Source organism: Sorex araneus, chromosome 3 (genome assembly GCF_027595985.1).
Source record: "Sorex araneus isolate mSorAra2 chromosome 3, mSorAra2.pri, whole genome shotgun sequence".
NCBI lineage: Eukaryota > Metazoa > Chordata > Mammalia > Eulipotyphla > Soricidae > Sorex > Sorex araneus.
In genome coordinates this window covers 228,768,313-228,783,068 of record NC_073304.1, presented here as the reverse complement: position 1 = coordinate 228,783,068, position 14,756 = coordinate 228,768,313, and the positions used below count along the sequence as shown (strand labels likewise).

Here is a 14,756-nt window from a genome sequence, read left to right as displayed (position 1 = left end):
TTGGCAGCCTTCCCTCTTAGCTAAAAACTGTGGGTGATTCTGACACTTGAGCTGATGGGTGTGGAGGGGAGCCCTGCTATTTCTCGCCCTTGCTTTGGCCCATCACCTGTGCTGAGGGCGGGCTGGATTCCTGGCTCCAGACTCACAAAGAGACAAGTGCGAGGCCCAAATTGCCACCTCAAGGAATTGAGAGACACCCAGCAAGATGGACGAGGAAGTTGGGCTGTCTGATGGAGAAGGGAAGCAGGGAGGACTAGCACCCAGTTTTGAATCAGACAGGTCCACACGGCCTTGGGAGCAATGTCATTCCTTGGCTCTGAATAGGTGCCTTCTGTTGAGAGTCGCAGAGCCCCTGTGTTAAATCCCCACAAGGTGTGTGTGTGTGGGGGGGTGGGAATCATCTCCATTTCTTGGGAGGTGAAGCCTATGCTGAGAGGAGGAAGAGTTTCCCATATTCCTCATAGGTGGGAACTTCCTCAGGATTGGAACCTGGGGTGGCCTGATCTATGCTTGGACTCTCCAAAGCACTGTACTGTAGGGTGGGGAAAGAGCACTGGGGAAGAATGGGAACTCCGTGTCCTAGTCTCAGCGAACAATCTGGACTTTGTGTTTTTTAACTATTCATCCACCTACAACCATCCATTTATTCATCGGTCCACAATCTTATACCTACTCAACGACACTTATACCTACTCATCCAACATTCCATCTATCCATCCATCATCTATCCATCCTTCATCCATCCATCCACCCAAATGACCCACACACCCATCTACTTATTCATTCACCATTAGCCCATCTATTCGCTCACCCATCCATCCATCCGTCCATCTGTCCGTCTACCCACCCATCCATTCATCCATCTATCCATCCATCCATCCATCCATCCATAGACTTACCTGCTCATCCACTCACTCAGCCATCCATCTACTCATCCATCCATCGACCCACTTACTCATTCACTCATCTATTCATCCAACTGTCCATTCATCCATCCATGTGTATATTTGTCCTTCCATCGGTCCATCCATCCATCCATCCATCCATCCATCCATCCATCCATCCATCCATCCATCCATCCATCCATCCATCCATGTGTTAGATTCTGTGGATGCCCCTAGAAGCTTACCAGCCTCTGTGAAGTTGATCTTCTTACCCAGAAGGTATAACACACCTTCATAGCTCCCCATGGGCTAGGCCACCAACCCTTGTCAGAGTCATTTAATAATTAGCATCTTGACAAAAACCAAGGTTAATAGAAACCGAGACATCCCCTGAAGTGATCTTTATTCTTTGTCCCATTTAGCCAGGAATGAACAATGTGCTGGACTATGGCTTGGATCGAGTGACTGATCCGAATGAAGTTCAGGTAAACCAGGTAGGTCTCGACTCTGTACCTGAGCAGGCCCGAGGTCAGGGTTCTAGAAGGGAAAGGGCCCACGGTTTCCATGTGTCTGTTGGGACCTACAGACCTTCCTTGGAGATTGCCAGAGAGAGAATACTGTAGGGCCTTTGTCACACACACACACACACACACACACACACACACACACACACACACACACACCAGACACTATATTCACAGGTTAGGGAGGGTGTCAGGTGGGGAGGGAGTCCAGGCCCTGGAGGTGGCGTCTGGCAATGTGTGAGGTTCCTGCACGCCCGTGAGGTTCCTGCATGCACGAGCGCATACACACACCCCATATACACAGTGTACCATACATACACCACCATACACCACACACACCATACACACAACATACAAAATAGACACACATAATATATACACTGTATACCATGTACACACACCATACACACTCCATATACACAGCACAAACACACACACCCCATATACACAGTGTACCATACATACACCACCACATACCACACACACCATACACACAACATACAAAATAGACACACATCATATACACACTGTATACCATGTACACACACCATACACACTCCATATACATAGCACAAACACACACACCCATATACACAGTGTACCATACATACACCACCATACTCCACACACATACTATACACACAACATGCATAATAGACACATACCATACACATACTGTATACCATATAGACACACCATACACACTCCATATACACAGTATATCATACATACACCACCATACACCACACACACTATACACACAACATACATAACACATACATACCATACACATACTTTACACCATACACATACATCATACACATCCTATATACCCAGCACACACACACACACACCATACACACCCCATATACACAGCACACACACACACTATATATGCAGTGTACCATACATACACCACCCTACACCACAGACACACACCATAGACACAACAGACACATACCAGAGACACACTTTATATCACATACACACCCCATACACACCCCATATCCATAGCATACACACACACATACCATATACACAGTGTACCGTACACACACCACACACACCACATACCATGGACACACACCATACATACACACACACATATATACCACATACACACCATATACACAGAGTACAATACACATACCACAAACACCATACACACACTATACACCATAGATAGACACACCACATACACACACCATATCACAGCATATAGACATACACACGTACACCATACACACCCCATATTATAGCATATGCCCATACACATACCACACACCATATATATATATACCATACAAACCTGTATATACAGCATTCACACCACACACACACACACATGCATCCGTGAAACTCCCTCCCCCTCAGCTGACAGCCTTCCAGCCCTGGCACTCATGGTTGCCGTGGGAACAAAATGGTCCTGAGCCCAGGTAGAAACCCGCTGTCCTTAGGGTAGCTGGTGTTCCAGAAGTCTCTCTGGGGCTGGGCAGAGGTCGGGGGCGGGAGGGGGCCCGTGCACCCCTCAGTCTGACCAGCCCCCAGGTCCGAGTCCTGTGTGTGCTTCAGCCCAGGACAGCTGAGCCCCTCCCCGTGCTGTTTAGGGGTCACTCCGAGGGGTGCAGCCGGCCCCTTCTTTCTGAGGGTCGGGCGGGGAGGGGGAGGGGAGACGCTCTCAGCCCTGCGTCTGGCGGTGCTGGTGCTCGGTGCACGGGAGGCGAGCAGGGGGGGGTGGGCGGGTGCGCCCTCTCTTTCCCCTGACCTTCCGTCTCTGTCTCTCCCCGCAGCGCCCTTTCTCCTGCCGGTGCTGACTCGAAGGATCGGGAACGTCTCGCATCTGCCGGGGCCCGGGGGCCACTGCTCGGGACCCTCTGTGGGGGCTGAGCGGGCGGGGTCCCTGCACTGGACCCAGAGGCCTTCCTTGCTGGCCTGCCCGAGGGGGTGGGGGTGACGGGGACCCGAGGACATCCGAGGTTTCTGGGCTGAGGGGCCCCTTTGCGAGACCCCCAGTGCTTTGCTTGTTTGGAGGGAAATGAGGACCCGTCAGTGTAAGGAGCTGCCTGGGGGGCCCCCTCAGGGTGGGGGGGCCATGGCAGCCCCCCTCTGACTCAGGGAGTTTGGCTCTGAGGGAGGAGACACTGGTGGGATACGGCCCCGGGGGGGTACAGTGATAGCCCAGCCGTGTTCCCCCACCTCGGTCAGGTTTGGGCTCTGAGCACCCCCGAGAGCACCCAGTTAAGACTCAGATGCAGCCTCAGGGGTGGGGTGGGGGGCCTGGCAGTGCCTGGGTGTTCAGGCTCCCCAGGAACCTTGAACCTGGGGAGACGCCAGCCCACCCTCTGGCCCACCTTCCGTCTGCTCCGAAGCTTTTAGAAGCTGGAGGCTGGATTTCCCCGGTCCTCACCTTCCGGAGAGTACTTGACCGCTGCTGGTGACATCACAGGGACCCCCCCCCCCACACACACACACAGACACACCTTTCTAGGGCACCTGGCCTCACTCGTGTCTCCCTGGGGCCTGTTGTCTCTATGGCCAGTGAGTCTTGCACTTGTGTTAAGATTCTGGCCTCATCCTCTGGAAACTATTATTATTTTGGTTTGGGGGCCACACCCCGTGGTGCTGCTCGGGGCTTACTCCTGGCTCTGTGCTCACAAGTGACCCCAGGCAGTGCTGGGGGGAACACAGGTTGTGCTGGGGATTTAAACCGGGCTCGGCTGCACGCAAGGCAAGCGCCTTACCCGCGGTCCCCTCTCTCCGGATCTCCCGGTTTTCAGCTTTCGACCCTCTCTCTGCTCTCAGGGACCCCCGATTCCTCACACGTTTCCCGGTTTTGCATCTCAGTCCCCGCCCCGCCTGACCCTCGCCGCTGGCTTAGCTGATATTCCAAGGGCGGACTCCCGGCCCCCCTCTCCTGGTCATCCCCTCACTCCTGTCTGCAGGGGCCTGCGACACGCCCTCCCAGGCCTGGCCACAAGCCTTGGCTACAGTCTGCGTCCAGTTTTGGGGGCCAGCGGCTGACCGTGGGACTGTGTCCACAAGCCCCACATGTGACCCTATTTGGGCAACTGCAAGTGGAAAAGCAGTGACTGAGAATCCCAGGAATGCTGAGCATTGGAGGGTTCCTCAGGCAGAGAATTCCGACAGCAACCACGTGTGTCCTGGGGAGGGAAGCTCAGGGCTGATGTCACTTGTCACTCAGGGAGAAAGTGGTGGCCCTGCGGGCGGGGACCAGCGGCTGAGTCCGGGGTCAAGGGCTTCCTGCTTAGTTTGTCTCCAGGTGCCTGATTCTGAGCCGTGTGTGTGTGTATGCGCGCGCGGGAAAATAGCCTCACTTTTCCTTAAATTCATGCCTCCCCAGTCTTGGCTAAGTCACGAGAATACTGAGAGTGGATCTGTATGGGGTTTAGCCTCAATCACTGTATCACTGTATCACTGTCATCCTGTTGATCATTGATTTACTCGAGCGGGTGCCAGTAATGTCTCCATTCGTCCCAGCCTTGAGATTTTAGCAGCCTCTCCTTACTTACTCGTCTTTCCCAACGATTGGAGGCTCTTTCAGGGTCAGGGGAATGAGACCTGTTATTGTTACTATATTTGGCATATCAAATACGCCACGGGGAGCTTTCCAGGCTCTGCCATGTGGGGTGGGATACTCTTGGTAGCTTACTGGGCTCTCCGAGAGGGATGGAGGAATCAAACCTGGGTGCAAGGCAAACGCCCTACCCACTGTGCTATCGCTCCAGCCCTAAGTGCAGCAATGAATAATGATGTGCAGACATCCTTTTGAAGGAATATTTTTGCGTTCTGGGAGCAGACGCCCCTAAGTGGGGTGGCTGGGTCGTACGGCACCTCAATTCTAAGTTTCCTGAGGACTCCCCACACTGTTTTCCACAGGGGCTGGACCAGACAGCTTTCCCACCAGCAGTGGGTGACACTTGCTTTTTCACCACATCCCTGCCAGCACAGATTGTTCCTGCTATTTTTGTTATGTGCCCTTCTCTCTGGTGTGAGATGGTATCTCATTGCCCCGGGAGCACTTTTAAAAATACTAGACATCAGAGCTCTCGTGGGGGTGGGGAAGCCTCAGACTCAACCCGATCCACGGCAGGTGGATTCTCAGACATTGCCTGAAAATTCTGGGATTCCAAAAGCTGCTAGTTCTCTTCACACCACCATACCACCGAACTCTCCAAGGCTAGCAAGGGTGAAGGGAGTGACTCAAAGTGTAGAAAGTGGTCACACCCTACAGACTGAGGCAACGGCGCCAGAAATTAATATACTAGGTCAGTCAGACCAGGAGAAGTTGAGAATGTATGTGTGTGTGTGTGCATGAGTGTGTGTGAGTGTGTAGATGAGTGTGTGAGTCTGAATGCAAGAGTGAGTGTGTGGCTAAATGTGTGATGTGTGTGAATGAGTGTGAGTGCATGTGTGTATGTACATGTAAGTCTGGGTGAGTTTGTGAGTCTGAGAGAGTGTCTTGTATGTGTGTGAGTGTTGTATGAGAGTGAGTACGAGCTCTTTGAGTGTGTAAATGAGTGTGAGTGAATGGGCACATGTGTGTATTTGAGCGTGAGAGTGAGTGTGAATATGTGTATGTGCACGTGAGTGCAGGAGTCTGTGAGGGAGTGTGCAAGGTATGTGAGTGTGTGTGTGAGTTTGTGAAAGTGTATGTGTATGGGAGTGTGTGTGTGCGTGTGCGCGCGCGTGCGCGTGTGCATGTGCGCGTGTGCATGGTTGACTTGCAAGGACAGTTCCCAGGGCCAAGACACCAGAAGGACAGACTGAGAATTTGTCTTATTTCCTGCGTTCTCTTCTCGGGAGCCACAAAGCAACCCCCCCGCCCCCCAGAAGTTTTGTGTTGCAAACGCAGGGGCCAGAGTGCCCGGAAGGGGTGTTTATGAGGCTGGATGCTAAGACAATCTTGATCATCTTTCATGGTGGTCCCCCCAGTTCTTCCGTGATATGGTGACACGTGACATGTAAATGTACTGTGTGATAGCGTGATAGAGTCATGATCAAAGACAAATGTCTGTTGTCAAATGATGATCCTGTAAGGTTTATTAGCACCTCTATCGCCTCACCTAATTGTGGTGTGTGTGTATTGTGTGTGTGTGTGTGTGTGTGTGCGCGCGCGCGCGCGCGTGCACGCCTGCCTGTGTGCTTGTGTGCATTTAAGGTCTGTTTTCTGAGTGACGCTCAGGTGTTTATCCCGTGCTGCTCCTGCTAGCCTCCTTTCTCTGCCCTGCATCCGTCACTCCTCTCTCTCAGAGCTGGGCGACTGCTTTGCCATCCTGAGTGTTAACTGAAGGGGGATTCCGTGTGAGAGTTGCATCTTGTGATAGGGGCTGGAGCGCTCGCTCGTCCTGGGTGATTCTGAAATGAAGTGTGGGGCCAGAGTCATCAGATTTGGGCTCCACCCTCTGCTTCAGGGCGGAGGAGGAAGGAACGGAAGGAGAGGCTCTATCTGTTCCCCGCCATCACCTCTCAGCCCCACAAAGGGTGCTTGAAACTCATCTCAGCCAACTGCCAACCTGCACATCACCTCAGTTTCCTTCACTGAAACTCAGAACCACAAAATCTCCCTCTTAAATTTTGTGAGGGCTCAGAGAGGGGCGAATGGCGAGGCACTCAAGGCTGGGTGGTCTTACTGCAGGAGTGTTGGGCTTCCTTCCTGAGCAGCGGATGGACGCAGAGGTAGATGAGCCATAGGATATTTCACTCAGAGCCGTTTGAATTTATTATTATTATTATTATTATTATTTTGCTCTTTTGGTCACTTACAGTGATGCTCAGGGGTTACTCCTGGCTGTGCTTGGTGGACCATATGGGATGCCGGGGATCGAACCTGGGTCGGCCACGTGCAAGGCAAACACCCTCCCTGTTGTACTATCGCTCTGGCTCCTGAATCTCTTGAATTTTTGAACGCAAGTCCGCTCTAACCCCAGGCTTCTTTTTGACCTGAAATGTGTGTCTTCAAAAACCATGCCTTCTGTTGGGAGCAAAGAATCAATGTGGTTGCCAAAATATTTGGATTAGTTGGGGAATGTTTTCCAAGTTTTCAAGTGGAGGCATATTCTAGTAGAATATGCGTCTCCCGTTTTTTCCCCCTAAGCATTTTTTTCTATGCATCTTTAGAATGCATCTCTCTCTCTCTCTCTCTCTCTCTCTCTCTCTCTCTCTCTCTCTCTCTCTCTCTCTCTCTCTCTCTCTTTCTTTTTTGTCTAAGTCCCAAAGCACAGCCGGGCCATCATTGCTACATGTTTATTGAGCAACTCCTCTGTCCCAAATAATGCTCCAGGGGAGGGAGATAGGGTCTCCCTGCCCTTAAGGGTACATTGTGGGTAGTAACTCCCACAAGCAAACAGTCACACTGACAAATACCTTATCACCAATTTGATGAGCATCATGACAGAGGAAGTTGGGCTTGGGTGAGCCCCCCCAAAACAGACTCCTGTCTAAGCTTGACCCGTCTGAAATAACTTCTACCCTGCCCAGGAAATTAGATTTCCCCGTCCAAGCAACGGTCCAACAGCCATCTCCTGAAACACGAGGAAACTGGACTGGGTGCAGTTGGGGCATCTAGTTTGGATCCATCTTCATCTCTTGTCTGTGGCTCTGAGCCAGGCCTGACTTGGAAACTGGCGAAGGGACGTGTCCTCTGTGTCCATCTGGCGTGAAGACTGGGGGGTGTCCAGCAGTGTGGATATGAACAACCAGGATGCTCGGTTTGAAGGACACACGTCTGCAGGGGGCAGCCGAGGACAGACAGGACCAGACCGAGGAAGGCGGAGACGGGCGTTCAGCCTGTGTCTGCCTTCCCGGAGCCGCGTGGGGGCCAAAGATTGTGGGAGATCTTAGCAGAAAGCAGTCGGGACGGTTCCCAGGAGCCCAGAGCCCCAACAACAGGGCTGTCTCTCCGAGACGCTCTCTTTGAAACCCAAACAATCCAGAAGAGGAGCCAGGGGACTCGGCCCCCACGTGGGCTCGAAGTTGTGGAGCGAGGATGGGGGTTCCGACAGAATCTTCCACACCCAGCTCCCGGGGACGCATGGAGACGCATCTCCAGTCTTGCCGGCGTGGGCTGGATGTGTGTGGCAAAGGGGTGTTTCCCCCAACTTGTGCCGTTGGGTTGTTAAGAGTCACTGAGGACCCCGTATCCCTGTTCATGCAGAGCCCTGTCTGAGAGAAGGCTACGGACACCTTCCCTTCATCTGCATCTCTCACCGTTTTATTTATTTATTTTTTTCTTTTTGGGTCACACCCGGCGATGCACAGGGGTTCCTCCTGGCTCTGTGCTCAGGAATTACTCCTGGTGGTGATATGGGGTGCTGGGAATTGAACCTGGGTCGGCCAGATGTAAGCCATACGTTCTCCCCGCTGTGCTATTGCTCCAGCCAGCCCTCTTGGCGTTTTTTGAGATGATTCCTTCAGCAGATAATGTCAGCTGGGACCATCCCAAATGTAGCCTTTCACGCACCTGGACCCCCCCCACCCATGTACGATAAAGTTATAGTGAATCACACTTCTTCCTTCATCTGAGTCCTTAGCTAGTCAGATTTCCCAGCGGTGATGTAGAATAGGGCAGAGGTGGTAAAGAAGGGGAAATTCTGAATAAAAAGAAAAAAGAGACGGATAGTCTTCTCCCGGGGAAGGGTTTTACTAAAAATTAATTTTATTTTATTTTTATTTATTTATTTATTTTTAGCTTTTTGGGTCACACCCAGCGATGCTCAGGGGTTACTCCTGGCTTTGCACTCAGGAATTACTCCTGGCGGTGCTTGGGGGACCATATGGGATGCCGGGGATCGAACCCGGGTTGGCCGCGTGCAAGGCAAACGCCCTACCCGCTGTGCTATCGCTCCGGCCCTAAAAATTAATTTTAATGAAAAACACTGTAGCATGCAACAGGGACAAATGGAGACATTACTGGCGCCCGCTCGAGCAAATCGAAGATCAACGATTTCAAGGGATGACAAGTGATACAAGTGAAAAACACTGTGATTTACAAAATCACTATACAGTTGTTTCAACTGTGCCCGTCCCTCCAACCGATATCCCCAGCTTCCCTCCCAATCCCAGCCTGCCCCCTTCGGCCCGGAACAAATTTCAGGGGAAGGTCTTAAAAAAAAAAACTTTTTTTTTTCAAAATGTTTATTTGAACTGCAATGATTTCAAGTGGTGAATGGTTTCTGTTTCTTTGTTTTACAGAAACAAACAATCACGGCTGTCAAAAAAGAGGTAATCACCCTCCCTTCTGCAGCGACCTTTGACCTGATCTGTGTGTGTGCCTTTCTGTCAGGCTGTGCCCGGCACGAATCCGGTCTCATGCCTCCAAGTCATCCACGCTGCCACCCAGCTTTCACCCCCACCCAGGCTTGATTTCATTTCATTTTATTTTATTTTTGCTTCTTGGGTCAAACCCGCCAGTGCTTAGGGGTTACTCCTGGCTCTGCACCAGGAATTATGCCTTATGGTGCTCGGGGGACCATATGGGATGCTGGGAATCAAACCCGGGTCGGCCGAGTGCAAGGCAAATGCCCTCCCCGCTGTGCTATCGCTCCAGCCACTCAAGGCTGATTTTTAGACCCTTGGACAAAGTGTATATGCTTTGACCTGATGCTGAGGTTTGAGTGAGGTGGACACTGAGAGCTGGGGTGTGGAACTCAGAGGCACAGCTAGAGATTGAGGGGGTGGGGGTGGGAGTCACATGCTTCACGGGGTCTGCATCCCAGCCGGAGCCCATTCTTGCAGTGGCCAAGGGGACACATGACCTTGTTTGACAAATCTCAATCCAGGGCTACAGCCGGAGTTCTGGGGCGTGTTGGCCAGGGAGGGAAAAACTAAGCATCTCTCCACAGGTGGGTTCTCTGTTCTGGAGAACTCCCCCCACACACACCCCCTTTTTTTTTTCCACTTGATGCTTTATCCCAGATGAATCCATAGCGAGCACCCAAATTCAAAACATGGAGTCACCAATCTGCTGTGGACCTGAGCCCCCCTGCTACTGATGTGACTGGCTTGAGGGAGGGAGCACGGGGGTAGGGTGGAGACCCGGCTTCTGGTTCCGGGTCAAAGGTGTCCTTGTGGGGCTGGAGTGATAGTACAGCGGGGAGGGCGTTTGCCATGCACTGGGCCAACCCGGGTTCAATTCCCAGCATCCCATAGGGTCCCCTGAGCACCACCAGGAGTAATTCCTGAGTGCAGAGCCAGGAGTCACCCCTGTGCATCGCCGGGTGTGACCCCCAAAAGCAAAGCCAAACAAAGGTGTCCTTGTAAGAGCCCCCGTTGGTTGCTATGTGCAGGGCTGATGTGTGCTCACTGCCGTGTTTCTTCCAGATCATGTATTACCAGCAGGCGCTGATGAGGTCCACGGTGAAGTCCTCCGTGTCCCTGGGCGGGTAAGTCTCTGCTCGGCTAGTCGTGGTGGCTAACTTGATGAGGTCGGAGAGACAGTGGATACCCGAGAGGGTCATCCGCCTTCCCGTCAGCTTGACCTTCATGAGTTGATTTCAGAGCCTAAAGGACCCAAGGGGCGAAAGCAGGGTCTCGGGGATGGTCCCTGGCTCTCACTGACGGCCTGTGGGTTTTCCCTTCGGGAGCCCAGAGTCGGGGTCTGTGAGGCTCACGCCAGAGCTGCGGAGCATGACGTCCTGCCCGTGTCTCTGCTGTCCCTTGGCATCCATTTATAGGTAGGTGGGAAGGTGGGAGGAGGCGGAAAGCCACAGGCTGGACCCCATGAGGGCCCTCAATTCTCCGTGCCCCTTTACTACCCCTGTATGAGGGACATTGGGGTGATGTTTGCAGGCTCAGCCCGACGGTGGATATCCTCTGGAGAATCTCTGATTGAAAATCCAGTGGCAACGCGTAGCAGGCCAGGCACTTGCCCGGCGTGTGACAGCTTTCAGTTTGATCTCCAGCACCGCCTAGGGTCCCCCGCTGAGCACAGAGCCAGGAATAGCCCCGCGAGCATTGGAGGGTGTGGCCCCAGCCGCCTCCTGGTCCCCACCCACCCGCCCCCAGAATTCAATTAGGACTCAGTTGGGCTCACGTGTTCTTGGTTGAACCCTCCAGCTCTGTTGTACCGGAAGGTGTCGGGGGGATCCGGCTCTGCACCCCGCTGGGCTGCCCTCTTAGGTGTGGGGCTTGAGGACGGCCTGGCCGCCTTGCGGGGTCCCGGGGATGGAGGGTTTCTTTGGCTCTGGGAGACCAGAGGGGGGCGTCTCAGCAGACTGGGGGCATGGGCTAACGGGTCCAGCTCTCTCCTCCAGTGTGGTTTCGGGGTGAGGGGGGTCCGGAAAGGCTCTTCGAATATCCTTCTCCACGGCCCAGACTCCTGGTCGGCCAAATTACCGAGTGTCTGAGAAAATGTGCCAGGACCCTCCCCCCTCCCCCCTGCCCAACCTTCTTCAGGGTCTGCTGAGCTGGGCTCCCAGGTGAGGGTGGGTGGGGCGCTGGGCCGCCCTCGCTGTGTGCTCCCGTGATCCGGTGTTCTGGGGTCAAGTCCAGCCCTGACATGCCGGAAGTTCCATTTCACCCACATGGGCTCTGACAGACCCCCGAAGCTATCGGAGGTGCCTAAGACCTACTTGGCAATTTTTTTTTTTAATTTTTGGTGAGGGTCTTCCCAAGCAGCACTGGGGGGGGGGTCTGGGGACCACTCCTGGCCACACTCCCCAAGCAGACTGGATAGCCCAATGGTCAGGCTTATGCCTTGGTGCAGCTTGGGTCCAGGGGTACTGGGGTCACCAGGGCCGCATCTGAGGGTGCTGCTGGGGAGGGGCCTGTGTGGCAGGACTTGAACTCGGGGCTGCGTGCCTCCCAGGTATGTGCCCCCGCCAAAAGTGACCATGACGCCTGTCCCCATGCCGTGGCCTCGTCAGTACTCGGCCCGCGGACTGATTTCTTTTTCCTCCCCTCCTGCTTTTCTGCAGTGAAGCACTAAAGGAAGGAGAAGAGCACCTGGGGGCGGAAGGGGGAGCTTGAGTTTTGTGCAGATGTAAACCCGGCAGGCTGGTCCATCTCCCGGGCGAGGGTCCGGTGGGCTGTGACTGGCCTGTGGAGTGCTTTAGGGGTCCACCGTGGGGTGTGGACTCCTGCCGCAAGTTCCCCAGCTGCCCAGACGCCAGTCGACGGGCCACTCTGAAGGCCCGAGTCCTTTACAAGGGGTCAGCTCCCGCCCACGTTTGGGGGGCTGGGGTTCTTCCTTCCGTGTGACCTGGGCCTCAGAAAAATGGGCGGGCCTCAGTGCCCTAAACTAAGCGTGGTCCTGATAGAGTCAGACTCTCAGCGAGTCCACAGCCGCCTTGGCCTCCCTCGATGGGGCCCCCGGGCCTTGGCACATGTGCAGGCCCATCCAGTGGACGCTGCCAAGGTGTGGTGGAATGTGGAGTCAAGATTTGGGGGTAGGGGGCCAGAGTGATAGCACAGCGGGGAGGGCGTTTGCCTTGCACGCGGCCGATTCGGGTTCGATCCTCGGCATCCCATGTGGTTCCCCAAGCACCGCCAGGAGTAATTCCTGAGTGCAAAGCTAGGAGTAACTCCTGAGCATCACTGGGTGTGACCCAAAAAACAACAAAAAAAAAAGATTTGGGGGTGGGTGGGGTGTAGGGGGCTTGCTGAGGGATTGGGGGGGTGGCGGGGAGAGAGAGGGCAGAGCCCGGAGCAGCCCCACAGCTCACCTGAGAGCTCAGAGGGTCTCAGTCCAAGGAGCCGGAGGCCGTGAGTGTGTCACGCGGTGCCCCTGGCCCGTGAGCTCGGGGCGTGGTTCTGCCCCTTGGCTGCTGAGCGTCCAGCAAACCGCCGTCCCTCTGTGTTCTAGGATCGTCCGGTACAGCGAGCAGTTCTCGTCCAACGACGCCATCATGTCCGGCTGCCTGCCCAGCAACCCCTGGATAACGGACGACACGCAGTTCTGGGACCTGAACGCCAAATTGTATGTATCCCGCGGGTTGCCGCCTTCTTCTTTTTTTCAGAAAATGGTTTTTCTGAGTTACGTGTCATCAGCCCGTGATTTTTTAAAAAAATTTTTTAAATAAATTTATTTATTTTTAATTAATGAATCACCATGAGGGTACAGTTACGGATTTATACACATCTGTGCTTATGCTTCCCCCATACAAAGTTCGGGAACCCATCCCTTCACCAGTGCCCATTCTCCACCACCAGTAAACCCAGCATCCCTCCCACCCTCCCCAATCCCATCTCCCCCCACCCCGCCCTGCCACTGTGGCAGGGCATCCCCTTCTGTTCTCTCCCTCTAATTAGCTATTGTGGTTTGCAATAAAGGTGTTGAGTGGCCACTGTGCTCAGTCTCTAGCCCTCATTCAGCCCGCAACTCCCTTCCCCCACATGGCCTTCGACTACATTATAGTTGGTGATCCCTTCTCTGAGTTGCCCTTTCCCCAGAATGTGAGGCCAGCCTCCTAGCCATGGAGTCAACCTCCTGGTAGTTGTTTCTACAATTCTTGGGTGTTAGTCTCCCACTCTGTTATTCTATATGTCATAGATGAGTGCAATCTTTCTATGTCTGTCTCTCTCTTTCTGACTCATTTCACTTAGCATGAAACTTTTCATGCCGATCCACTTAAATAAAAAATTTGTGACCTCCTTTTTTCTAACAGCTGCATAGTATTCCATTGTATAGATGTACCAAAGTTTCCTCAACCAGTCATCCGTTCTAGGGCATTCGGGTTTTTTCCAGATTCTGGCTATTGTAAACAGTGCTGCGATGAACATACATGTGCATATGCCATTTCGATTATACTTTTTTGCCTCTCTGGGATATATTCCCAGCAGTGGTATTGCTGGGTCAAATGGGAGCTCAATTTCTAATTTTTTGAGAATCGTCCATATTGTTTTCCAGAAGGGCTGAACCAGTCGGCATTCCCACCAGCAGTGTAGAAGGGTCCCTTTCTCGCCACATCCTCTCCAACAGCGGTTGCTTTTGTTCTTTTGGATGTGTGCTAGTCTCTGTGGTGTGAGGTGGTATCTTGTGGTTGTTTTGATCTGCATCTCTCTGATGATTAGTGATGTAGAGCACTTTTTCATGTGCCTTTTGGCCATTCGTATTTCTTCTTTGGTAAAGTTTCTGTTCATTTCTTCGCCCCATTTTTTGATGGGGTTGGATGTTTTCTTCTTGTAGAGTTCAACCAGTGCTTTATATACCATTGATATCAACCCCTTTTCTGATGGGTATTGTGTAAATATCCTTTCCCATTCTGTGGATAGTCTTTGTATTCTGGTCACTGTATCTTTTGCGGTGCAGAAGCTTTTTAGTTTAATGTAGTCCCATTTGTTGATCTCTGTTTTTACTAGATTGCTTAGTTCTGTGTCACGTTTGAAGATA

At 52.9% G+C, this 14,756-nt stretch overlaps 1 protein-coding gene across 1 annotated transcript in view; it reads left to right on the top strand.

The window, feature by feature from the left end:
* RGS9 (regulator of G protein signaling 9) overlaps positions 1 to 14,756 on the top strand; it is a 68,782-nt gene that overhangs the window by 29,456 nt on the left and 24,570 nt on the right. The window contains exons 9-12 of the mRNA XM_055132743.1: positions 1,307 to 1,369; positions 9,620 to 9,649; positions 10,748 to 10,809; positions 13,230 to 13,343. Of these exons, the coding sequence (XP_054988718.1) occupies positions 1,307 to 1,369; positions 9,620 to 9,649; positions 10,748 to 10,809; positions 13,230 to 13,343 (269 nt within the window). The remainder of the gene's footprint in view (positions 1 to 1,306; positions 1,370 to 9,619; positions 9,650 to 10,747; positions 10,810 to 13,229; positions 13,344 to 14,756) is intronic.